The 26349-nt window shown below is 43.6% G+C and overlaps 1 protein-coding gene across 10 annotated transcripts in view; it reads left to right on the top strand.

The window, feature by feature from the left end:
* The window catches only part of PDE4D (phosphodiesterase 4D), a 633293-nt gene that overhangs the window by 569865 nt on the left and 37079 nt on the right, over positions 1 to 26349 (top strand). For all 10 annotated transcript variants that reach the window (XM_074932337.1, XM_074932343.1, XM_074932336.1 and 7 more), the window contains one exon: positions 3934 to 4046. In XM_074932337.1, coding sequence (XP_074788438.1) covers positions 3934 to 4046 — 113 coding nt within the window. The remainder of the gene's footprint in view (positions 1 to 3933; positions 4047 to 26349) is intronic.

The following is a 26349-nucleotide window of genomic DNA, read 5'->3' as shown; positions in this document are numbered from 1 at the left end:
CCAGCTGCCTGCACCCCCAAAAGACAATACACATGCCAAGCCTATCTGGATCATTACACTGCTTGGCAATGACCTTGTTTTGCCTCCCAAGACGCTCCCATTTTAAGGCAACACAGTGGTCAAAGCTTTTGACTGTGCACTTGCTCAATCAACTCTTTTCCAGCCTCACTCAAACAATCTCAAACGATTGGACAACAATGAAGAATCTGCACTTCACTTTTTCCTTCTCCTGTGCTGAAAATCCTTAAAGTATTGCAGAGGTTAATACAAATACACTTGACTGCTAATAGAAAAGTCTAGTATTGTTTTTGTTTTTTGGAAATAGTAGGACACCATACATGAAAATCATGACAAACCGTTACATAAAGTGGACGCTATTCCTAATTATTGCCATTTAGTAATTTTCCCCTTTGAAAATGTTGAACCGAAGTTGGTTCCAAATAAAGGTGTTATTAGAAGTACAGCTATCTCTGGTGTTGTATTAGGCGCTGTGCTAAGAATCAAGTCTTTTATAAAAACAGACAGTAGAACACCCTTTCTAAAAAAATAGGTGTGCCATGCCAAATTATTATGGCTAAGCTTTTTCTTTCTGCTAGTCTTTCTTTTGTTTTTTTCTATGTACTGTACTGAAAGCTACATGTGGTAGAATTGTTTGTAGTAATCTGTGAACTGTAAAGAGAACATTTGCTGTCACTTCCTTTTTTTCTAAAAGCATATATGAAATAACATGCAAATTGTTAAAGCAACTGGTGTTGAACTGTATTTCTCTCTCTCTTGTTAAAGCCTAATGAGATGCAAAAAGAACCTTTGAAATTTCAAAAACCCTCTGATTTATAGAAATCGATCTGGTTTAGGACTTAATCATCGTAGGGGGGTGGGGGGGTCTTGTGTCACAAAAAAGCTTGATCATGTGCCTGTACCAAAAAACCTGATAAGTAGATCAGTTCCGGCTGGGAATAATTACAGGGTGCTACCTTAGCGGTAACACAGAGGTCAGAAACAGTGTTGTGAGACTGTCAAAGCTGCATGGCTGATAATTATTTTTTTATTCTTAGTTTAGCAGTGACGGGGTGTTATACTTGAAAAGCTGTTAACCTCGACAACATTTTCTACCACATTGTATAACAACAAAAGTGTGGGCCAAATTTAGAGCTTCAGTACTGTTTAGAAAAAAGCTTTCCTATGGTTGTTCTGCCCTTAGAACTGCAGGAACAAAGCGGGCGTGCTTGTTTGATGGGTACTTTGTCACCAGTTAGAAACCCTTTTATTTCCATTTAAGCTATCAGGGCTGGCCTGACCGCTTTGCAATCTGAAAACTGGCAGGAGGTGCTGAGTCCAACAAGTCTTAAGCCTAGCGTTGGCCATAAGAAGTTGACTTAGTGAGTGGTCAGTCGGGTCCCCACAGCAGCTGCAGACTCGAAGTGTGGATCGTGTGGAGCATCCTAAGGGTGAGGGACTTTCTTGTGAGTGATGGATTCTGATTTCTGATGTGCTTTGAGATATACTGAGAAGGTGGGTAGTAGAAAAGATTCCTGAATGTAAGGTGCTGTTGATAATATATATTATTGCTGTATGGATAACAAGAAAATTAAGTTTTAAATAACAAAAAGATAATTTTATTGCTTTTAATGAAGTATGGCATCCCTTAAGTTTATTTGGTTGTTGTCATACTTCTTGGAAAAATCTTACCCTCTTACTTTCTTAAGTATTGGAAGAGATGATGCTTACTTGTGAAGAAAAACACAAGTTTCCCAGTATCTGATTTTCAAGAACTGCTGAAGGGCAGGCTGCAGGCTCGCAACAAAATGTCATTACAGATTCCTTTTACCTCACTTCATTATGCATTTTATCCTCAATGAAATCATTGTATAAGGTCACCAGATAACTACACATACCTTAGCTGCATCTCTGCTTCATCAAAAGCATTTAATGTGGCACACTTACAAACATATTATAAACCAACTTATTTCTATTTACAGTACTGATCTTGATGAAATCTACACTGTGAGGTCAGTCAACCAGTCATGTTCAAGAACTAGTGAGCTGTGATGTCTGCTGTGTTGCAGAACCTCACAGATTCTCTTGATGGATAAACAGGCTGCAAAACTCTGACTTTATTTGCCAGGGGAATTCTTTTGGATCAGATAGCATTTGTAGTAAGTATGACACGTCTGAAAGACAGTGTTTACAATTCAATGGGGATATTTTTTGTTGAATATTGGTTAGTGTTGTGTTTTCTGAGGTGGCGGGGTAGTCATGATATGGGCAGACACTGCAAAATTTTCTTTAAATGGTTCTGCCAATTACTTTCAGTCCAAACTTACTCTCCCATTGCCTTTTTCCTGAGGTGAATGGAAATTATTCAAAATTGTGGAGCATTTTTGCAATAGCCACAAGTATGTGAAGTTTAACAGCTGTGAAGGAACCCAAAATTTTTGAGCATGTGCTCTGAAAATGTAAAAAGATACAAATCTAGTATCCTAAATGTTGAACAGTAATGCGCTGAGCTATTTGGCAATAGTCCATGCTAGGGTGCTTTATTTAAAAAGGAGTTTTAGTTAATTTGTTTGCCTGATTTTTTGGTTGTCTGACATTTTGAAAATAAGGTTAATTTGATGTGAAACAAGTTAAGGGAGATATTTTACATGGCAATAACAAGCCCACTGAACAAACATTTTTCTACCTTGGAGTTACGTTTGCCCGTAGCTGATCCAGAAGCATCCATGCCAGGAGTTTCAAAACTTGATGTTTCAAGTACACAGCTTGCAAGACAGCATGCCTGGGCTAAAACTCACTCGGCTCTGGGTTCAGCGTGGACAAGCATTCTCCCCTTCTGATCTACATCAGAAAATACAGTCAGGTTTTGTAGGTGAGGCTCACACTCTAGACATAGGACAATTTTTCTGAAATTATTTGCATACGAGTAGATCTCCTGCTGTTGGAGAGTTACTGAAGAAGGGAATGTCTTCCTCTCTGTAAATAAAACTTGGAGAAGTTCCACGACAGCTCCAACGTGACAGAGCAATTTTGGTTAAAACATTTCTTCCTATACTGTTATTGGGTTCATTTCCCATATTGTGCTGCCAGGTCCAGTTCCAAAACTTTCATCAGCCCTTGTTGTGCTTACAGCCAATATGTGATACTTCGTGCGCCCACACAAACACACACACAGGCAGAAGAGAGGCTTTTGGGTTAGAGCAAACAGTACTGCAGTTACTTGAACAGTCCTTGAACAGCTGGTGCTTCGGCGGGTCATCGTTATCCCGATCACTTCCACGTGTTTTTACATCTTCCCCACGCTTTATAACCAGTACCCAATTCATTCTCATGGTATCCCAGTGGGTGGGTAAGACGGTACGGAGACGATGGCTCCGCGGGGCCGGCAGGTGCCCGCGGCGGGGCCGGCTCCGCGCCGGGTTTTGCGGGGCTCCCCGTCCCGCGGCGGCTCCCGGCGGGGGGGCCCGCGTGTGAAACCGCGGGTTGGGGGGGCCTCCGGCAGCAGCCGCCGCGCCGGCGGAGCCGCGAAAACAGGAAGCGCGGTGGCCGCAGCCGGCGGCCGCGCTGATTCATCCCTGCCCGGGCCGCCCCGCCGGCGGCAGGCCCGGCCTCCCACCGCCGCGGGACCGCTGCGCGCCCGCGGAGCTCGGCGCTGCCCGCGGGGGGCGGCGCTGCGACCGGCCCCGGCGAGGCGCGGCGCGGCCGGCGGAGAGCCCGGCCGGCGGAAAGTTTCTGCCGGTCGCCGCGCCGGTGGCTCCGGAGAGGAGCGCGGCCCCGCGGAGGGAAGAGCCGCGCCGCCCGCTGCGCGGGCTGGCAATATGAGGGAGCAGCACTCATGTGTGGGCACCGGGCAGCGGAGGATGGACCCGCTGCAGCTCGCCGTTAGCCCTGTGAAGCGCTTGCGAACTGAGTACGCCTTTCCCTGTCTCTTCGCAGAGGAGGCCTACCAAAAACTGGCCAGCGAGACCCTGGAGGAGCTGGACTGGTGCCTGGACCAGCTGGAGACCCTGCAGACCCGGCACTCCGTCAGCGAAATGGCCTCGAACAAGGTAGGAGCCCCCGGCCCCGCCGCCCCGGCTCTTCCCACCGCGCGGGTCGCGGGGGCCCGGTCGCGCTTGCGGGGCTGCCCCGGGCGAACACCCCGGAGCGGGCAAGAGGGGCCGCCCCGGCTGAGAAACTTGCCGCGGGGAGCAACAGACTCCGGATGCGCGCAGGGGCGCGGGAGCGGCTGCTGTGGTGGTTTGTACACAGTTTCCTTAAATTTCAGGACAAGCTGTGAAAGTGATGCAGGTCTTGGAAAGCTGTGCAGCTTCCCTGTGTGCCTCAATTTAAAAAACAGAAAGAAATGGTTTCTGGCTGCTGGCGATAATCCCGCCGGTCGCTCTTTCTTTTCACAGCATCCCATTCTGAACCAGCGGTCTTTCCTAGAAAATGGTGTAGAAAGTAGCCTGAAAGGGTGATAACGGTAGTTTTTTATCCCAGGGGAGCTGCAGGCTGAATCTTATTGTAAATAGTAGTGCTAACAGCTCTTGTAACACGATTTGCTACGAAAGACCATGCTAAGAATGGAGGTGCCATCACAGTAGACACCTGGATCCAGAGGTGTGTTTCTGAGACACAGTGCGCCCTTCCTTCCCGTCTTGGAAGTTAAGGATGCGTTTTGGCCGGGGCCTACGTGCTGGTGTCTCCTGTGATCTGTGCCTGTTTTGCAGTTTGAAATGGAGTTTCCACATGATCCGTTCGTACGTACACTTTCTCTTGTGATTTTTTGTTTGCAGACAGTATGTTGCCACATTTCTGGAGTTGATTTTTAAAGCCGATTCAATAAGCCTGCTGTCTTGCTTCAGAATTCACGTTTCTCATCAGCTGAGTATTTGGGGAGCTACATATACAATGAGAGAGAAAAAAGTTTTAACTAAATAGGTTGGTTTTACTTCTCTCATGTCTGCAAAAGCAGCTGATGATCTAGATTTTAGCACCTCTTAACCATTTTAGTTACAGTTAGGATTTTTTTTTAAAGTGAGAAAACAAGTGGTTTTGGCTCGGCTTATGCTTTTGTAAAATTCTGCTGCCTTTCTTTGATTGCCCTTACCAAGAACCTATTCTTTCTTACTGTCTGTTTTTAAGTCCATGTTCAAATCAGCCTGCATGTAAAATGTGAGGTGTTTGCACTCTAGTGCAGCTTAGTCCCATAATGTAATATCCCTTGTGCGTTTCTTCTCTTTAGAGAGTCTTAGCAGCAATTAAATCTCTGCTTTAAGAATTATCTGCTCGACATTGCCCTGTTCTCAGAACTGTGTTTTCAGTTTTTATTGCCAATTGAAAGAGCTCATTATTCAGGGCCTGTTGCTACCTACGGGCAAGTTATAAAGTTGAGTTTCCGAATCTGTTTTAGCACTGTCAGAATCTGGTGACATTGTTTTCAAAGGGAGTAACATCTGACTGGCATGTAGAGCCTGATCTTTCTTTGCTAACAAGTTTGAACACCTATCAGTTCCCTGACTTGTGCTGTCTGTATAGCCTCTCTTTCACAAGATCCTGGACTTTCTTCAAGTATTTATTACCTCCCTAAAACAGATAGGATATGCAGTATATTTTATGAACAATGAGGGCAAGCTGTTTTTAGAATAAGATAAAACTAATTGCGGATCAGTAAGTTTTAAGTTTTGCCAAGTATATTCAGATTTTTAAAAACAGATCGTCTTTGGGTAAAATGAGACCTAACAACTGCTTTGCATCTTTAAGTAAACACAAAGGTGCTACATCTGATAGTATGCTTTGTTTGGATTTGTTTGATTAAAGAATTCTTTGCTGTAGATTACAGGATAAACATTCTTCATGCCTATTTATTCAAAGGAAAAGGAAAAAGGAGTTAAGGAAAAGTTTTTCATCTGTTTCCAACATAAAATCGTGCAGACAAGGAATTGATATGGGGTACATGGTAAACCTAGCTGTTATAGATAATCTCAAGGTCAGTATGAATGATGCCAAGCTTTATTGCATTTTGCTGTAATGTGTTGCCTCAGTCTGCTTTTATCTGTCAAATATGGATATACATGTCTAAAGAACTTTATTGCTACATACTGTTTCATGTTGCAATATTTAGTAATACTAGGTTCTTCCTATACTGGAAAGGAATAGCTGCTGTTTGGTTTTGCAGGTCATACTCGATTCTTAATGTAAACTTTTTCCACTTTTGTTGTGAAATTGCCCCCCCTTGTATAGAAATCTGACATCTTTCCATGTTTTCCTGGTTTTGTGGGCTTTTAAAAAAGTAAATCAGTACCATTAACCATAATGTGAACAATCTTGAATATAAAATAGCAAGACCATATAATAATATGGGAAATCTTAGTGCGGGAGGATTTTCATTTTAGGTGTGTAACAGGTTGTTCTAAAGTATCAGTTTATTTCTGATGATTAAAACATATCTGGCATTTATACAGCACCTCCTGTTGTAACTGCAAACTGCAACATCTTGATCAGTCTTACAGGTAGATGATATTAATTTAATTTATAGAGAAACTGAATTATAGAAACTTTGCTCAAGGCTCAGGACATAGACTTCAGTATAGCAATGAATATTTAGGAGGACCCAGTTCTATATCCCAGGAGTATGTCCTTTAAAATCAGATGAGAAAATCAGGAAAATTAATGTCGTTGGTACTGAACATAGTTGCTCACAGTGTTTCGCTCTTTGTCTTTCTCTTGATTTCTTTTAAGAACTAGCCTTCAAGAGTGATTGATAGGGTTTTTTCCCAGATTCTCAGCTACTTGCCTCATCTATTTCCCCCCTTGTTTTTTTGTATATAACAGCATTTTCATCAGTCTTAGTTTTCTGTATGTATGGGAACATGTGCAAGACATAAGGAGTAGTGTAAGATTTGAGCTCTGCACCAGGTAGGAGCTTTTGCCCATCATGCAAAGGCTGCCATAGTAGAGGGGGGGGGAAAATCCAGGGAGGAAGCAGTGTTGTGCATACTGAGTGCCTGAAGTAGGCCAGGGGTCTTATCTCCAATCCCTCTCTGTGCAGTGAGTTGGCAGCCTGTACCATCAATTGCGTCTGTGTGGAATCCCCTTACCGTCGGTAATGCCTGCGTAAGACTCGCATTAGCATATCCCAATCCAAGGGTATTTATTTTGTTTAGATGCCTCTTGTGCTCAGTTAGCAGTAGTCTGTGACGTGCCAGCTCACAGCTTTGGGTGACTGAAAGTGGGATGACGCAGATATACACAAAGATCCTTCTTCTCCCAGCTTAAAATTGCTTGAAGCAGTAGGCACGGGGTGCTCTCCACGATCTCTGTATGAGCTCCGGTATGTTGTGGCAGTAAGTGTAACCCCCAGAAACTCTGAGAATGTGTTCTAGGTTGGTTCTATAGGAAGCTGGCTGTGATTCTTGGCTGCCAGAGTTATACCAGAATGACTCTAATATCCAGGTGATGTTGCATTTGCCAGCCAGCCCTGTGATAAGCAGATTTCCAAATGCCTAGAGGCATTGCACATGAAGTAACTAATGGAGAGATCTGTGATGCACCCATAGGTGTAGCTCCTAAATAATTCTGAAAGGACATAGTGTTTGAAAATATTTGTCAATTGTCACTACACTGTTATGAATCTTACAGCTCCTGGTGTTTTCTTAATTTACCAGTTTATGGAATTGGGTACTAACAAGAGAATTCTAGCTTCTGTTTAGAAGCACAGGAAGCTTGTCATCCTCATACTCCTCTAGAAATCCTGCAAGGTCTTGAAAGGCTCTAAAACTAGAAAACTATAAAGCATTGCCTTAAATTTGGAAATTTGACTAAAAGTCCTTCATTTTTGGAGACCTGTTTCTACTTTTCTACTGTGTACTGTTAATATTGGCTAATGTCAGTGGACTGCAGCTCTATTGTGTTTTTCTTGATGATGCTTACTTGAACACGACAAAATTCATTTTAGGAAATAGTTTACCAGTTTGGGTGACTACAATTAGCATCCTTAATTAGATCCCTCTAATTGTTCTGATTTCCAGAGATGCTAACCCATACCAGTTTCTGCTAAACTGAATTGTGAGTAATAGCTGTTGAAAACATAGTTTTTAGATGGGTACTATCTTGCTGATTGATTTCTAACCTTAGACACAGGTACGCTTTGATACACTTTGTACAAGAAAATGATATTTTTAAAACATCCATGTTGCAAAGTGATGTTTCTTATTCTTTAATCATTTGCTCTTTTTAATTAATAACCTCCTCTTTTTTTTCTGCCAAACAAGATTAAAGCAAAAATTAATAGGTTAAGTTCTCTGGGAGAAGAACTATCTTTTTCCAGTATGTGGTTTGGCAGTACCAAGCTTAAGTCCCTGATTCTGGATCTGAAAGTTATTCTGTGACAGACAATAAATAAAAGAAGAATGCACATAATAAAGATGTAGCAAGCACTTTCTGCTAGACAGCATTAATTGTAGATTAGTTGAACGTGGAGGAATACTTATAATGAAACCGATATGCAAAAGTGTGTTTTCACTTCTGTAATTATGGTTTTGCAGATGTCTCTAGTGTGCTGCTTTTGTGTGTCTGAGTATCTGAATTTAGACATAGAAAAAGGCTGAATTTACGTTGCTTTTGTTTCAGTTTTAAGTCTACTGCAGGTGACAGTGTTTTTGCAGAATTTTCTGGTAACTGGTAATGAAGAAGAGTTTGGGAAAGGTCATTCACTGGATATTTGTTTCCCACAACAAACTCAGGTAAATGCACTTTCTCCAGGAAGGTTTTTTAGGTATCAATGCTGAGAAGATTTAGATTTCATTTACCTGGACCATGTTAACTATGAAACTACTTTTTAAGTATAAACTATTTTATAGTTATCCAATTTGTATAGAATATGTGCAGATGCTCACAGATTTGATGCACATCTATTAGATGCACATTTATTTACGGACAGTTACTAGTGCTAGTTACTATTAAAAGACCTTTCTGAGATTGAGTGCTTTTGAAAATGTCCAAAGCATCACTGTAATCAACCAACTAACTTTGAAAGACTGCACTAATGTAACAGTCATGTAAATGTTAGTGGGATTTTGGTTTATGTTTATGGTCCTGTACTTGTCACGCATTATATATGCACAAACAATCTCAATGATACTTTATATTTTAAAAAATTACCTACCTGTGAACATATAAACTAAAATTATACTTGAATGAAACAAAGACAACTTGAAATATGTTCAGTTACTCTTTCTTTTACATTCCCTTCTGAAGTCCCCTGTCAATTTGAGCTGGCTTATAATCACATTTTCCTGCTGCTAAAAAGTGTTTTTCCTTTCCTCCCTTACAAGGCTGAAAACCTCACACAAGCAGGGAGCTGACTAATGTAATATTCAGGGAAAGAGTGAGGCTAAACTAATTACTTGGTTCTGATAATGGATCATGTATAAATTCCCTAACGTGCTTCAAACAGAAGCGTTATGTTACCTTTGCTGTGTTTTCCCAGGAGCAGGGGAGAGCCCCACTGCCCACATTCCTGCATGACCCTCTCTGGGGCAAGAGGAGCAGGGCCAGAAGGTGCCTCCAGCCTCTTGGCAGCTCTTCACAGGCACCAGCCACGGGATGGAGAAGCAGCATCGTGTTGCTGCAGGCTGACAGCAGCTCTCTGGGTTTCCCCATGCCCAGAATATATGGAGCTGATGACAGGCCATAATGCCTGATTTAGTCCATTCATCTGCTTTATATTTTTCTTATTCTGTAGAAAAACTTATGTGCTGTGGTGGTTGGTAATTTTGTAGGAGCCTGGTTAGGCTGAGTCTAGAGCTAATAAACGTGTCTCATGCCACTGTCTCAGTCTTTTATTAACAGACTAGTTTTTAGTATTGTCATTTTTTAATTTTTGCTGCCAACTTTGAGGACAGGTTTGTCACATAGCTAGAAGTTTGTTTTCAGAAATTATATTTCATAAGTAAGAGCACAGGCTTTTTGCAGTACTTGTTCCAAATGTGGAGGCTCAGATGGAGTAAAACTGTATTCTCTTCTGTCGTCATAGCCATTGAATAGTGTGACCTGTTTCCAGTTAAGAGACAGGATAATGTTGTCATAGCCGTTTAAGAGGATTTAAACATCAGTCATTCTCTTGGGTTTCAGCTATTGCACATGAAAAGTAGAAATTTGTTATTGTCATGACTAAATTGCTGCAGAGCAGACGGCATCTCTGTTTTGCTTCTCAGATTTAAAGAGCTTGGGTATCCAGATGAAAAACTTGATAAGGTTTGTTGTATGACAGTACTCTTATATAGTGTCTGGCAATACCATCACACTTGGCTGGCTGACATGATCGTTTAATTGGTTCTTATGTTCCCAGATCTTTCTAGGAAGATCCGAGGATTGGTTAGCTCTTTAGAGTGCTCCTTCTGATGAAGATTACAATTAAGGAGCATCTGTTGTCAAGAAAAAGCTTGAGTGCAGCATCAGGAACTATTTTATTCGTTCAGGATTTCAGTTTGTACAGTGACAGAATAAAGGGATACTGGTAAAGCAGTGAGCCTGGATTTGAATTGATGCACATTTGTGTGGGGTCCCCAGTTTTGATGTACTTCATAAGAGAAAATGAAAAGGATTGTGGAGGTAATGAAGGACCGCCTTCTCAGGCATAGTCCTGCCTTTCCATGCACTAAAGCCAGCCCAGAAGGATTTTAAGATCTCTGGGCTGGAGTGGAGTTCCCTTTGCACAGCTTTATTTGTCCCATGTGAGACCACACATGCTTCTGGAGAGCAACAGACTTGCTCTCAGGTAACCACAGTGATGAGTGAGGTATACATATATATAACAAGGAGATAGCAGTTTGTTGGCTATATTGTACAAGGATGTACTACAGCAAGATAATGGATGAAACTTGCTCTTGTGCAGATGGCTTGCACCAACCCCTCCTTATCATTTATGAACACTTTCCATCCTCTCAGAAACAAGTGGATGGAGTAGTGGTGCCAGTTCAGCAGTGACTGAATCTCTTCTGTGCAAATGTGTGCTGCTTCCGTAGGGACTGTCAGGTTGCTGCCAAATTGGAAAAAACATTAAATGCTCTGTTCTTCTGAGAGGATAATGAGTGGGGGCTTTGGTGTTGTGATAGAGCTGATGGTCTGTTGCTGAGAAAGAAGCAAACATGGTGGGTGAAGATCAATATATTTTGAGTTGTGAACAGCCCCTTCTTGTGCAGGTAGGTGATGGCAAATGTTTGCTTCCCTAGGCCATGACAAGCAGGTGTTTGTTATTCAAAACATCTCAACTGGGTGGTGGGGTGAGGCCCTTCGCTGTTTGTTGGGGCTCTCCTCAAAAAAAAGTACAGGACATAAGCTATCCTGTTCTGTGACACTGGAAAGGAGCCTAAGGGTGCCCCATAGCAGTCAATAAAACACTGGCATTTCAAGTTAGGAACCCTGTAATCTCACAGATTCAGTCTGTACTTTACATTTTAGAAAAAAACAAATTGACTTCTGCATCTCTCATTTGCTTCTGCTTCAAAAGTTCTCGATGTGACAGCTGAATAAAAGGAATGATGCCTGTCTGAGGGTTGCTGTGATTTAACACTTTTCAGCTCTTTAGCTGCTTCTCAGATTTGCATAACTTTCCAGTCACTAATAACTTGATAATTTTTTCCATAAATATAAGCAAATGGTCCATAGGAGCACACAAACAACCCTTTTTGTAGCCTCTTTAATTATAGGAAATGCCACAGTGTGAAAGATTCTTTCCTTTTAGCGTAATGGCACAAAATAATATAGACAAAATGTTACGGAGTAAATAACTAGGACTTGATGTGGGAAAATAACTTTACTTTCAACCACCATAATAGAAGATTTGAAAATTATTATATTTTTCCACCAGTTGAATTATTTAAAGTTAAAATGTGAAACATCAATGTGTCTATTCATGGCATTTACGAAAAATACTGGGTTTTTGTTTTCTTTTTTCCAACGACTTTACTTAGGAAAGGCTTCATGGACATGAGTACTTCATAACTCCTTGCTTAATAGTAAATGTGTAATTCATGGCTCCTGAAAGGTATGATAAATACCTAAATACTTGTTAGCTCCTTCTGACAGTACTTAGTGCAAAGAGCTCCTGCATTGTATTCATAGTAGCGTGCTGCCATAATTAAGGTTAGACTGTAAGGTATGAAGCATTTCAGAGAGTAGTGACCATTCTTTTTCTCCTTTTTTTTTTTAATAGATGTTTTGTTTCCTGTAAGAGGCAGCTTCTGCTGTTAGATAAAGTTTTGGTACAATTTTGGTGTTTGCTGAAATCGCATTCAGCCTCTGCCTCAAGGAAACCCACAAAGAAGCTGTTCTCCTGCTCAGTTACATTAGTAGGGTTTTGGTATCATGTGCTAAAACTTTCCATGTTTAGGAGACTTATGATAGAATTAAGTGTATTATGTCTTGTTCTGATTATTTTTAATAGAGCATATTTCAAAAGAAATTGATCCCAGTTGTAGTTAACTTGCAGCCAGTCCCCCACGTAGCTGCAGAACTGAATGTAGGCAAACTAAGGCATGATGGAAAGTGGTGCTGCTCATCCTGCCTTGAACCTGTGTGAGCAGGGCAGTGGCCAGAACCAGCCTCTTGAGCTGGCGTTCATCTCTGAGCAATTCAGCGGCAGCTTCCCCGTGGATGCTCTGTTGTGTGCCTGGTGGCAGAGCCTGCTGTGATGGGGACTGCTTCTTCACCTGAATCTCCAGCCAATTTTAGGGAACTGATATGGAGTGGTTAAGATGTGTTTGTAGTGGTCCAAGTCTGGAATCATACTTCAGAGCATTTTGCTGCTGCTTTCATGTGTTCAGCCATGCTGTGCAGTTAAGTGTGTGCAGGGCACAGCTCAGTGGCAGGACTTCTTGTGCTCCCCACTGCGTACGTTCACGTGTAAGTTAGGCTTTCAGCTAGAAAGACTAACTAGAAAGGTTTTTAGCAGGTTTCCTGAACGTCAGAATGCAATCCATTCTCATCAACATTAGACATTGGTGAAATGTTAATGAGGCAGCAATTACTTTAATGTAAACTAGTCCAGGCTGGCTTTCAAGCTCCTAGATCATTCTCTCTCACTAATTTACCGTGTGTTAATGCTAGCTCTTGCCTGTGCTCATAGGCACCATATACTAACCAGTGGCACTTTCTTTTTGCCTCAGGTTTGTCTTTTTGAAGAAATTTACAAACAGGTTTTTCAAAGGCATATAAAGCAATCGAAGCAAAGTCAGTGTTCATTTTATTCTGGAATAAATAGCAGGACCTTACAGGAAATGTATATAGTCAACTGCAACCTTGTAACCATTCCACTACATCAGTATTATTCCTCAAATATATGCGGCCAGGAGTATTGTTTGATGGATATAATGATGTGTGGGTTTTAATTGAATTAGTTTACATGATTGAAAGGACGTGTTCAGGCAGGTGTTAATGTATTTAAACCAGGCTATTTGATTTTCTTGTGGCCATGGTTGACTGTACATCCTTAATGCAATAATTTTACCCAGAATTACAGGCAACTTCACACTGCCAGCTGAGATACTAACGTTTTCATAAACTTGATTTTTGTGATTCAGAATGAACAGATGTAACAGAGATGTCTTTTCTAATGGCCAGGAGCAAAATGACTAACAATACTGATATTTTAATTACCTTAAGTCAGATTTTTAAGAGGATGACCACCAAGTGCATAGGTAGAATTTTACCATGAAATACCCTCTGCTTGTTGTATAGTGATACTAGTCAGTAGATTGAGCAAGGCAGCACTGCACCAGTTGGTACTGAAGGTTATTTTAACTTCAGGGAGTAGAAATGAAGGTGCCAAATATTTTTTCCTTACTCTTTCTTAAGGGGTTGGTACATATAATGCACTGTAAAATGTAAACTGAAAGGTACCTCACCCTTAAGGTTTCTTATATGTAGAAACAATGATTTTTCAGAATACATCAGCCACCCATTGGGACCTTCAAAGGGTGGTCTAAATGAAGAGTAATTTCTGCAAAGTGGGGCTATGATTCATGTGTACTTGCTGACACAAGGAAGCAGTTGTTAGTTTTCAGCTGAGCTGAATAAAGAAAGAATAAACACTCAAGGTGACATTTTGGCTGTGCTCCTTAACAGTGTTTCTACAAGTTTCACCCTTGGGACACTGGAAAAGTAGTGCAACTGCACTGGGGAAGAACGGTAAGTAGAAGACACTGTAGGGGTTAGTGTAAGAACAGAACAAATAACAACGTAGTGCTGTTTCATTAATAGAGCAAGAAAGTTTGAAGAGCAGAAACAACTGAAAAGTAGGCTGCCAAGTAGGTGTTGTAAACTTGAGCATATTTGAGCATGTTTTAATGAAAAATGGGAAAGACAGACTAGAAAATAGACTTTCTACGCATGCAATCTTTTGAGTAGTTAATGATCATCTGTGCTTGAAATTTGACAAACTTTATGGGCACTGTGATAAGTAATGGCAAATACAAGAAACACTTTAATTTTTTTTAGAGATTGGGTAACATTTTTGAGGGAAGTTTTGCTATGTGCTTCTGCAAATGATTTTGAAGGATAATGGTTGGGGTCTAATCTTTGCTACTGCTGGGTTTGCAGGTGGTTGGTGTTCTTGAGTATGTCAGCAGTATCATGAAACTTTGGCTGTTGTTGGTAAGCTTTACTGCCACAAATGTGGCATTGGTGACTTAGTTTCCTCATGCATGGTGGGTAAGCCCTAATACATTAGAAGTGATGCGTGGGTAGCGTGTGAGTTAGTGTAACTTTTTTGTTTGGTTGTGTTTTCCTCATGCACAAAGGGACCTCCCCTTCAAGTACATGTGAAACAAACGAAATGTTTTCAGCCTAGTAGCTGAAATGAATGAAACAAGATATAAAATACTAAAATTATATTTGAAAGTTGGTGATGAGCAGGTTTGTAAAGATGTGTGTTACTGTGCTCATGTTATGTGAATTAAAATGCTTGCCTCTTTGATGCTCAATAGCAGCATCTCAGAACCAGGGGGACAGAGAAGTACTTGAGACCTTGCGAAATGCGGTATTTATTTTGCTTTCCAAACATGTGGTTCCCTTGGCTGACCTGTGTTCAGCTTCTGCTGCCACAGAAGACTAGAGTTAAAAGGACCTCAGCCAAATCCATATGTGTTTCTTGCATGCTGTGTAATGTGTCTTGAAGCAGCCCTTGTGTGTGGTGTTGGAGGGAGCATTCTTGGATTCCTCAACATCTCCATCCTCTGCTGCATGCTGAGCACCTCAGCAGCAGCCCGTCGCTGCTGCTGCGAATGCATGCTGTGCTGATGCAGGCACTGTCATAGGAAGCACCTAGGCCTGTCATAAGTAAACAGGTCCAGGAAGAAAGTGCAAGCCTGACGTATGGTGTGGCCATAGCAACATGCAGAGATGAGGGTGCCATTTTGGAGGAAATGCAGGCTAGTATGGCTCAACAAGAAGCCAGAAATTATCTTTGCTGGATTTAAGAAGATGTTCTGTATGTGCACTTCAGAGGTTTTTCTGAAATGCACTACCTGCAAGAAGACAGCTTACAAAAAAACCAAAATCTGAAATTAAGTATGTAAGGGTGTCTTTAAATGAAATTATTTTTCACTTGCTGTGAAAACTTCAGCTGGAAAATATAAGCATGTTTACTCCTGAGAAATATTCATGTGATGAATTGTTTGACAAATAATAGAATATCTCTTTAAAGCTCAGAGCTCACATTTCTCAGTAAAATGACTGTTTTTCTTGTACTGTGAAGCATAGCCAGAGTTTTCTATGTCTGAATACTGGACCCAGGTAAGGTTGCATTTCATAATTTGATAATTAGCTTTTTTGTCTTAGCATCTGTAAAAACAAATATGTATGTTTTCTATCTGGGAGGGATTTTCTGCAGCTCTTTGTTTCTGAAAAGGTTTCAGAGCCTCTATTACAGGAGAGCTCTTAAAGCTCATCACTGTGAAGATGCAGTTGGTTGATACATAGTCAAAGCTTGGCATTTCTAGTACAGCTTTCAGTACATCCCTGCTTACAGAACCTGGTTCTTAAAATGGAATGACTAAATTTTAAATGCAAGAAAAGAGCTCTATAAAGCTTCTGCAAAAACAAATCTTGATATGTGGGGGCTAAAACTTAAGTAGTGATTTTTCTTTTGTGGTCAGGAAATACACATCTATAACGTGGCCTTTGTTTCAAAGAGCTGTGAAAGATAGATTGGTTATGGGAATGATATAACAATATAAAATAAAACTGTGCTGTTAGGATAAAGTAGAACTGCAGGAAGAAAAATAATTTAACTGTTTTGGTAAATTTTCTGTCTTTCCAGATAAGTACTATTCCAGTGCTCATGTGTTGTTCAGATTTGTATAGATGTACATCAGCATGCTTTTATTTATACCACATAGGGGTTTTAGGTTTGTTCTTGCAATTATCATTGGAGCTTGAAAAATGTCCCAGTTGTACAAAATGAAAGCTGACTGACCTGAGCAGAGGATAAGACAGCTGTTGGGCTTCCATCTTCTTACACCCTGTCATTTGAATAGTGTGCCCAGGTATGAAAATGTGTCTTAATTACACTTGAGGGAGGTGTCATCTGGGGTTTGTTTCTGTCTTTTATTGGTTCCTTCTACAGTGTCTTGGCGGTCATGAAATAGCATGCTCTAAACAAATCTATTTGTTCCCCAGTCTGTCTTTTCACTCCATGTCCTGCCTGGCAGTGGTCTCTTACTTTTGCCGATGCACATAGCTTTGAATGGCAAGAGTCATGCCAACCTGTGCTGTCTGCTGGGTGGCTTGCTCAAAGGTGGTAGCACTGGAAGTGATAAGATCCATTTTGACTTGTACCTTTTGACTACCAGGGCACTTCATGGAGTCCATTTGAAGACTCACAAATACCTCAGCTTTATTTCATAGGTATTTTGCTCTTGGAAAACTTTGTAATCAAGAATTAGGACTTTATTTATATTGTTATTTTAATGAGGTGATTAATACAGCAGTGAACAACAGACAAGGCAAATGTTTATTCTTGTCAGGAAACTGTTGTGCTTACAGTGGACTGGGCAATATTGGGAATTTGAGTCACATAACATGTGCTGAGAAAACAGCCTAAAAATTATTTTGTTTTTAAAAACTGGGAACATGCTTTTTACATATGTAGCAGTAAATTAAGCAGTAATTAATAGAATTTTGTATTCATATTGCAAGTTCATCAGAGCATATATTCCAATCTAATGATGTATTTTTCTTCTGTTAGTACAGCCTAATGAGTTTCCAGTATGTGATATTATTTTCATGGTTCTTAGTCTACCTTTGGTTTTAAAGTTTGCATGAATTGCAGGATTCATTTCAGTTTAATATTCAGAAAAGAAAATAAGTGATGGTGGGTTTTCATTGCTAAACATGTCAAATTTTATTTTATTTGTAATGCTATATAAGTTCATAAGTGACATAAATCATCAAAGCTAAAGCATATTAATTCATAGCTAATCATTTAATTGTTAAATATAAAATATTCATTGGTTATGAACCATGAATAAAAGCAGTGTTTAGAAAAGATGATTACTGTATGATGTTACAGTACATACTAGAACTTACTAAATACAAGGCTGCATTTTAGCCTTTTCAAAACAAACACTGATTTAGCAATAAAATTGTTTCCTTGTAAATATCAATGTATTGGTCCTCTTTCAAACTGGGATTGCCTGCTGTGACATTATTGAGGTGTGAGTACACTGATGTGGCAAGTAAACCCTGATATATATTTGTGTATTCCATACTACATTTTCTTCTAGAAAAGTAAGCATAAGAATGTTTTCTATGTTTGAGTGATGAGTTCTGAATAATGCAAATACATTTTAAAAAATGTGAAGGATTACTGAAGAGGTGCCTCTTACAAGAAATCCAGTTATACAGAGTTAATGGGAAATGCATTTTTATATTCTTAAGTATGTAGGACTTGAGATAATCTTGATGTCCTGTTCACAGAATAACTAGGTTGGAAAGGACCTTAAAGATCATCCAGTCCAACCATTAACCTAACATGAACAGTTCCCAACTACACCAGATCCCTCAGCACTATGTCAACCTGACTCTTAAACCCCTCCAGGCATGGGGACTCCACCACCTCCCTGGGGAGCCCATTCCAACGCCTAACAACCCCTTCTGTAAAGAAATGCTTCCTAATATCTAGTCTAAACCTTCCCTGGTGCAACTTGAGGCCATTCCATCTTGTCCTGTCACTTGTTACTTGGTTAGAGAGACTCATCCCCAGCTCTCTGCACCCTCCTTTCAGGGAGCTGTAGAGGGCGATGAGGTCTCCCCTCAGCCTCCTCTTCTCCAGACTAAACACCCCCAGTTCCCTCAGTCGCTCCTCGTACGACCTGTGTTCCAGACCCTGCACCAGCTTCGTTGCCCTTCTCTGGACACGCTCGAGTCATTCAATGTCCTTTGTGTAGTGAGGGGCCCAGAACTGAATTGAGATGCGGCCTCCCCAGTGCCGAGTACAGGGGTCAGATCCCTTCCCTGTCCCTGCTGGCCACGCTATTGCTGACACAAGCCAGGATGCCATTGGCCTTCTTGGCCATCTGGACACACTGCTGGCTCCTGTTCAGCCGACTGTCAATCAGCATCCCCAGATCCCTCTCTGACTGGCAGCTCTCCAGCCACTCCTCCCCAAGCCTGTAGCGCTGCTGGGGGTTGTTGTGGCCCAAGGGCAGCCCCTGGCATTTGCCCTTAGTGAAACTCCTCCAGTTGGCCTCAGCCCATGGCTCCAGCCTGTCCAGGTCTCTCTGCAGAGCCTCCCCACCCTCGAGCAGATCAACACTCCCACCCAACCTGGTGTCATCTGCAAACTGACTGAGGGTGCACTCGATCCCCTTGTCCAGATCATCAATGAAGATGTTAAACAGGAGTGGCCCCAAAACCCAGCCCTGGGGGACACCACTTGTGACCAGTCACCAACTGGATTTAGCTCCGTTCACCACAACTCTCTGGGCCCGGCCATCCAGACAGTTTTTTACCCAGTTTCATTTCATAACAAGCAGCAAAATACACCCAGGTGAGAGTACTTCAAGGAAATTCTTCCAGCTGTTGTGATGAGACTATTGAAGACTAACGGGTGTAGGAGTTGTGCTTCAGCAGCTCCCTTTAGCTACCTTAAATAAAACTTAGTGGGAAACCAGCCATGTTTTTGAGGGCTTCTGGATGTAGCCCATGGGCTCTGAGCTGTGGAAAGGAGAACCAGCTCCAGCCTGGAGGGTGTGTGAGCCACACCACACAAGAGTGGTTCTTGATGAATGGCCCTGTCTCACAACAGTCCATGGTGTGCAGTGGGAAGGAACAAAAAGTTCACAGAATAATGACACTGGTCTACAGTAGTGGAAGAACCAGGCATCTGGTTGCATCTCCTGACCCTCAGTTGTTTTTCCTGATGCTTTCAGTTTCACAAGAGCATGCTGTCCTGAGCAAGTCCAGTCCTTTGTATGTTATGAATGGTTAGCTACCTAGAAACTCTAGTATAGCTACTGTGCTAACAGTCCATTTCTCCAGCTGCCTCTTAGCTGCTGGTTGCTGCCCAGCTGAGACTTGGCTATGACAGTCTGAGCACTCACCTGCTCTCCTCTGCCACAAGGTTAAACAGGGTTGCCAAAGTCCAAGGAGCCCATCTGTGTTGGTATGGAGCAGTGAGGAGTGTTCTCCATCTGTTGTAGGTGTGTCAGTTGCCCTTACTAGCACTCTGTAAAAGCCTCCCCAGCGTGGCCTGGTCTGAACCTGCCAAACCCCGACCAGGTATGCAGACATCCGCAGCTGGTGAACAGAGCACCAGGAGACAAAGTGGAGCAACAGCTCTGCGTGATCCCAAAGCAGCAGCACCCTGCTGCGTGCTGTCACCATGACACAAGAAGTGGGCACACAAAAAGATAGTTAGATCCTATGTGTAGGATAAGAGGTAAATTACTGTTATTAATAGACACTAAGTAAGGAAACATGAATATACCACAAGCTTCCTCATGCAAATACTGAGACTTGTTGTAAAAGCGCTTTAAATCATACAGGTAGTAAGTATGCAATTCAGGAAAATACAGAGCTGCCTTTGGCCTGGTTTTGTTATCTTGTCTCCATCTCATGTGTACCAGTAAACCCAACCTCCTAGTACACTTGACTGTGGGACTGGAAGCCACATTGGTTTCATGCTTGTTTGCTTAAATTGACCTAGAGGCATTTAAGTGAGGTGCTCACTTGGACAAAAAAAAAAAAGCAACATTACATTTTTGTGTGGTTTTCAGTATGCATGAGACAGGGGTGTAGTGGATGAGACTGGTTGTTTCTTCTGTTGTGGATGGTGAGATCTTAATTTTTTGTGAACCTATATAGATCTAGAGCATCTAAATAATCAAATGGAAGGTGCGAAGGACATACTGGAATGAATATTAGTTTGTGAATAACTCTTGAGTTTTTTCCTTGAAAGAACAGTGACACTATCACATGCACCTTAGGAATACAACAGCCATGGTTAATAAGAGCTGGAGTCTGAACCAACAAAATTGCATGAAACAGCTTGCAGTCTGCTTTCAAATTGTGGGTATCTGCTGTGGATGATTTAGAGGCACTTGCTAGGGCGTGTTTTTATCAGAGCTATACAGAGCTCATTGTAGTGTTAGTAGTTACTTTGCAGTCTACAATTCTCTGTTCTTGTCTGTAGTATCATTGCTTTTTTGGTAAGATGGCTTTTACCTTCTGTCTCTTTTTTTTTTTTTTTGTAAACTGAGCAGTAGTATTAAGGATATGAAATAGTTTGCTTCATATTTGGTTTTCATATATATTATAATTAGCAAAGAAAGCCATAATTCTTGCTCTTTCACAAGAACAGTGTGTATGTTAAGCATGACTGTAGCTTTAAAAAAAGATGATTAAAATACTCCTTTCTTTTTGTATGAAATGGCAAACGTTCAACAAGTTTTCTGATGAACTGTTAAAGCATGTGCTTGGCCAGGTTTACAGTAGGAACACCTCATTAAAATAAGAATGTCACATTACAGGAGAAGTAAGATTAATCTACCAGTAGTGGTGAAGCTGGTTTTTTGTCCTCACATAGCAAGCCAGTTTTCTGTGTGAAACAGGCAATACCCATAAAGCTCAGCTTTTGCTTGTATAGCTGTATCAGTCTTAGGCTGAGTGTGTCATCACAGCTCTGAGTAAAGTATTGCTCCTCTTTGCAGATGTGGCTGTCTGCAAAAATACACAGTGTGGGTGCGAAGCTCTTTTGTGGCTATGCTACAGTAGGTATTTATGGGGCAGATATTTACTTGCAAGGGGCATATACATGTGTGCAGGTTTAAACCCTGCCGGGACCGGAGAGCACCTTGCCGTTGCCCCTCCCCCACCCGCAGCTGGTGGGGCTGGAAGTTAAGCACTGACCCCGGGCTGAAATAAGAAGAAATTTAATACAACAGAGTGATAGAACAATCTGAACAACAACAGTAGCAATGGTAACAACAATAAACAGCAATAACAGTGAACAAGACAAACGATATACAGAGAAATACTGCTAGCTGATTACGAAAAAAAAAGGTTCCCGCCAAAGAGCAAGGTAAAAAAGGCTCCGCCCCTGGACCTGACGCCAGCATGGTATGAATAACCCGGTTGGAGATCCCTTCCCCCTCTCTCTCTGCTGGGGAAACCTAACCCTATCCTAGCTGAACCAGGACATAATCCACCCCTTTATTCAATACCATCTGCATCATGTTCAGCTGCCATTTAGCAGTTAACAGTAACAAAACAACAATTAACAAAGGCACAGCATATTTTACGGCATGTTCTCACCCAGAATCAAGTCCCCCTGTGGTACACATCGGACCTCTCCATTGTCCTGCATCACCCACCAGGTGCACCCAGGTCCTTGGGCAAAAGCAATCCCGTGGATGGGTTTGCCTTTACCTTTGCTGGTGCAGGACTAAACCAGACCATTTTTCCCAGCATATTCCTCATGCGCACCACAGGGACTTTATCCCCATCTACAGCACGTGGAGGTTTCGACTGAGCCGGGCCAGCTCGACAGGCAGATCCTCTTGTGTTGACTAGCCAGGTGGCCTTTGCTAGATGCATGTCCCAGTCTTTGAAGGTCCCACCTCCCAGTGCTTTCAATGTGGTGTTTAACAGTCCATTGTAGCGCTCGATCTTCCCAGAGGCTGGTGCGTGGTAGGGGATATGGTAGACCCACTCGATGCCGTGTTCTTCTGCCCAAGTATTTATGAGGTTGTTTCAGAAGTGTGTCCCGTTGTCTGACTCAATTCTCTCTGGGGTGCCGTGTCACCACAGGACTTGGGTTTCAAGGCCCAGGATGGTGTTCTGGGCAGTTGTGTGGGGCGCTGGGTAAGCTTCCAGCCGTCCAGTGGTTACTTCCACCATTGTGAGCACGTGGCGCTTCCTGTGGCGGGTCTGTGGCAGTGTGATGTAGTCCATCTGCCAGGCCTCTCCATATCTATATTTCCGCCATCGCTCTCCATTTCGCTGGGGCTTCACCCGCTTGGCATGTTTGATTGCAGCACACGTCTCACATCCGTGGATGATCTCTGCAATGGTGTCAATGGTGAGGTCCACCCCTCGATCTCGAGCCCACCTGTATGTTGCATCTCTACCTTGGTGGCCCGAGGTCTCATGGGCCCACCGGGCTATGAACAGTTCACCTTTGCGCTGCCAGTCCAAGTCCACCTGAGCCACTCTAATCTTAGCAGCTTGGTCTGCCTGCTGGTTGTGTTGATGTTCATCAGTGGCCTGACTCTTGGGTACACGGGCATCCACATGGCGCACCTTCACAACGAGGTTTTCCACACGGGCTGCAATGTCCTGCCATACTTCAGCAGCCCAGACGGTTTTACCCTTACGTTGCCAGTTGTTCTGCTTCCATTGCTGCAGCCATTTCCACAGGGTATTCGCCACTGCCCACGAGTCGGTGTAGAGGTAGAGCCTCGGACACTTTTCCTGCTCAGCAATATCCAAAGCAAGCTGAACGGCTTTCACCTCTGCAGACTGGCTTGATTCACCCTGTCCCTCAGCAGCTTCAGTGACCCGTCGTGTGGGACTCCACATAGCAGCCTTCCACCGTTGATGTTTTCCCACAATGCGACAAGACCCATCAGTGAACAGGGCATATCGCTTCACCTCATCCGGCAGCTCGTTATATGGTGGGGCCTCCTTAGCACGTGTCACCTCCTGTTCTGGTGACATCCCGGAATCTTTGCTCTCTGGCCAGTTCATGATCACCTCTAGTATCCCTGGGCAGCTGGGGTTCCCTATTCGAGCCCGTTGTGTTATCAACGCAACCCATTTACTCCACGTGGCATGAGTTGCATGATATGTGGAGGAAGCCTTTCCTTTGAACATCCACCCCAGCACCAGCAGTCGAGGTGCCAGGAGGAGCTGTGTTTCAGTGCCGACCACTTCTGAGGCAGCCCGAACTCCTTCGTACGCTGCCAGGATCTCCTTCTCAGTTGGTGTGTAATTAGCTTCAGAGCCTTTGTATCCCCGGCTCCAAAAGCCCAGAGGTCGGCCTCGGGTTTCCCCAGGTGCTCTCTGCCAGAGGCTCCAGGTAGGGCCATTCTGCCCGGCTGCGGTGTAGAGCATGTTCTTAACCTCCTGCCCTTCCTGGACTGGCCCGAGGGCTACTGCCTGGGCAATCTCCTGCTTAATTTGTTCAAAGGATTGTTGTTGCTCAGGGCCCCATTCAAAATCGTTCTTCTTACGGGTTACATGGTAGAGAGGGCTCACAATCAGGCTGTAGTTCGGGATGTGCATCCTCCAGAACCCCACAGCGCCCAGGAAAGACTGAGTCTCCTTTTTAGAGGTTGGTGGGGCCATGGCTGTGATCTTGTTTATCACGTCCATTGGAATGTGGCGACGCCCATCTTGCCATTTTATTCCTAGGAACTGAATTTCCCTTGCAGGCCCCTTAACTTTCTTTCACTTAATGGCAAAGCCGGCCTTCAGGAGGATAATAAAATAATTTAAATTATTTTATTATAAAATAATAAAATAATTTCAATTATTTTCTTCCCTTTCTCAAACACTTCCTCAGCTGTGTCCCCCTATACAATGATGTCATCAATGTACTGCAGGTGTTCTGGAGCCCCACCTTTCTCCAGTGCAGTATGGACCAGTCCATGGCAAATGGTGGAGCTGTGGTTCCACCCCTGGGGCAATCGATTCCAGGTGTACTGGATGCCTCTCCAAGTGAACACAAACTGTGGCCTGCACTCTGGCGCTATCGGAATGGAGAAGAACGCGTTAGCAATGTCATTCGTGGCGTACCACTTGGCTGCCTTCGACTCCAGTTCATACTGGAGCTCCAGCATGTCCGGCACTGCAGCACTCATTGCTGGCGTAACGTCATTCAGGCCACGGTAGTCCACAGTTAGCCTCCACTCGCCATTAGGCTTTCTCACTGGCCATATAGGACTGTTGAAGGGTGAGTGAGTTTTGCTGATCACCTTCTGGCTTTCTAGTTGACGGATCAGCCGATGGATGGGGACCAGGGAATCTCGGTTGGTGCGGTACTGCCGCTGGTGCACCGTCCTGGTAGCAATCGGCACTCGCTGCTCCTCAACCTTAAGCCGCCCCATCACTGAGGGATCCTCTGAGAGGCCGGGTAAGGTGGACAACTGTTCAACCTCCTCCAGGGCAGCTACACCAAAAGCCCACCGGTACCCTTCTGGGTCTCTGAAGTGCCCTCTCCTGAGGTAGTCTATGCCCAGGATGCACGGGGCATCTGGGCCAGTCGCAATGGGGTGCTTATGCCAGTCCTTCCCAGTCAGGCTCACTTCAGCTTCCAGTAGGGTCAGCTGTTGGGATCCCCCTGTCACTCCAGAGGTGCAGATGGATTCAACCCCACTGCAGCTCGATGGCATCAGGGTGCACTGTGCGCCAGTGTCCACCAAAGCCTGATATTCTTGTGGGTCTGACGTGCCAGGCCATCGGATCCACGCTGTCCAGTAAATCCGATTATCCCTTTCCTCCACCTGGCTGGAGGCAGGGCCCCTCTAATCCTGCTCATCATCACTCACTTCTTGTAAGAATGATTTACTGGTCCCCTCAAGAGGGTCAGACATAACGTTCACCATTCTATTCTGTTTGGGGGATTTTTGACTGGACACTGGAGCTGCGCTCTTCTTGGAGGACTCCCCTTTTGTGATGGTCTTCCCTTTCAGCTGCTCTACTTGTGCAGCTAGGGCGGCAGTGGGCTGTCCATCCCACCTCCTCATGTTTTCTCCATGGTTGCGGAGGAAAAACCACAGGGTTCCTTGTGGTGTGTACCTTCTGCTGCCTTTCTCTTGGGTGGGGAAACGTTTACTTCTAATGGCTGAGACATCAGCCCGTGCAGGTGGAATGTAGGACATGTCCTCTTCCATTTTCTGGACCCTCTGAGACAGTTCCTCCACAGCTGAGACCAGGGAATGGTGAGATGAAGGGAGATTTCCCTCCTATTGCCGGAGCTTGCCAACCACTCCATCCACTGTCAGAGTGTGGGTGTCTGTCCACCAGGACACTATTGCCAATGCTTTCGAGTGTGCTTCTGGTGCGCTCTTCAGGAACTTTCGCCACATCAGGTGTGTGCAAAGGACCTGATCTGAGTCCGTGGGTGACTGCTCATCATTCTGATCACCATAGATCATCTCAAACACAGCCAGTTCCCTGAGGTTCTGGATGCCTTTCTCAATGCTGGTCCATCTGCCTAGCTGACATAGGATGTCATCCTTGTGGGGTGCCTCTCCCTTACACTGAGCAGGAGTCGCTTCCAAAGGCTGAGGGTTTGAGTCTGTTTCCCTATTTCCCTATCAATGCCAGCATCCTTGGCCAAAGATCCCAGCTGCTTGGCCTCTCTCCCCTCCATCTCAAAAGCACTGGCTCCATTGTCCCAGCATCGGAGCAGCCAGGTGCAAATCTGCTCGCCTCCCAGGCGGCCGAAATCTCTCCGCCTATCTCGCAGCTCAGTCGGGGATAGAGATCGGGTGATCACCTCTGGCCTTTCCTCCTGTTCCCATGATGAGCCTGGCTCATCCTCATCCCTCACTCTGCGAACTGACTTTCTGGTATATTTTGTTTTCTGTATCAGGGTGACTGACACTGGCACTAAGCTGGCTCTCTGGCTCAGTTGCTGTGCTGGTGGAGGTGACTGAGACTGGCTCTGCCTGTCCCCCCGGTTCAGATATTGTTTGTGTGGCCTTTTCTTCCCCTTGAGGGCAGTGAGTGATATTAAAGTGGACACGATAGGCATGGGCAAGTCCCCAACACATTGCAGCGATTTGTGTCTCCTGGGTTTTGCCAGATTGGTAACACACCCTTTCTAATCACTCCATCAGCTTATCAGGGCTCTGCATTTGC

This window comes from Athene noctua, chromosome Z (genome assembly GCF_965140245.1).
Source record: "Athene noctua chromosome Z, bAthNoc1.hap1.1, whole genome shotgun sequence".
In the NCBI taxonomy this organism is placed as follows: Eukaryota; Metazoa; Chordata; class Aves; order Strigiformes; family Strigidae; genus Athene; species Athene noctua.
Note: the sequence above shows the minus strand (reverse complement) of the source record. Positions and strands in the feature narration are given on the sequence as shown.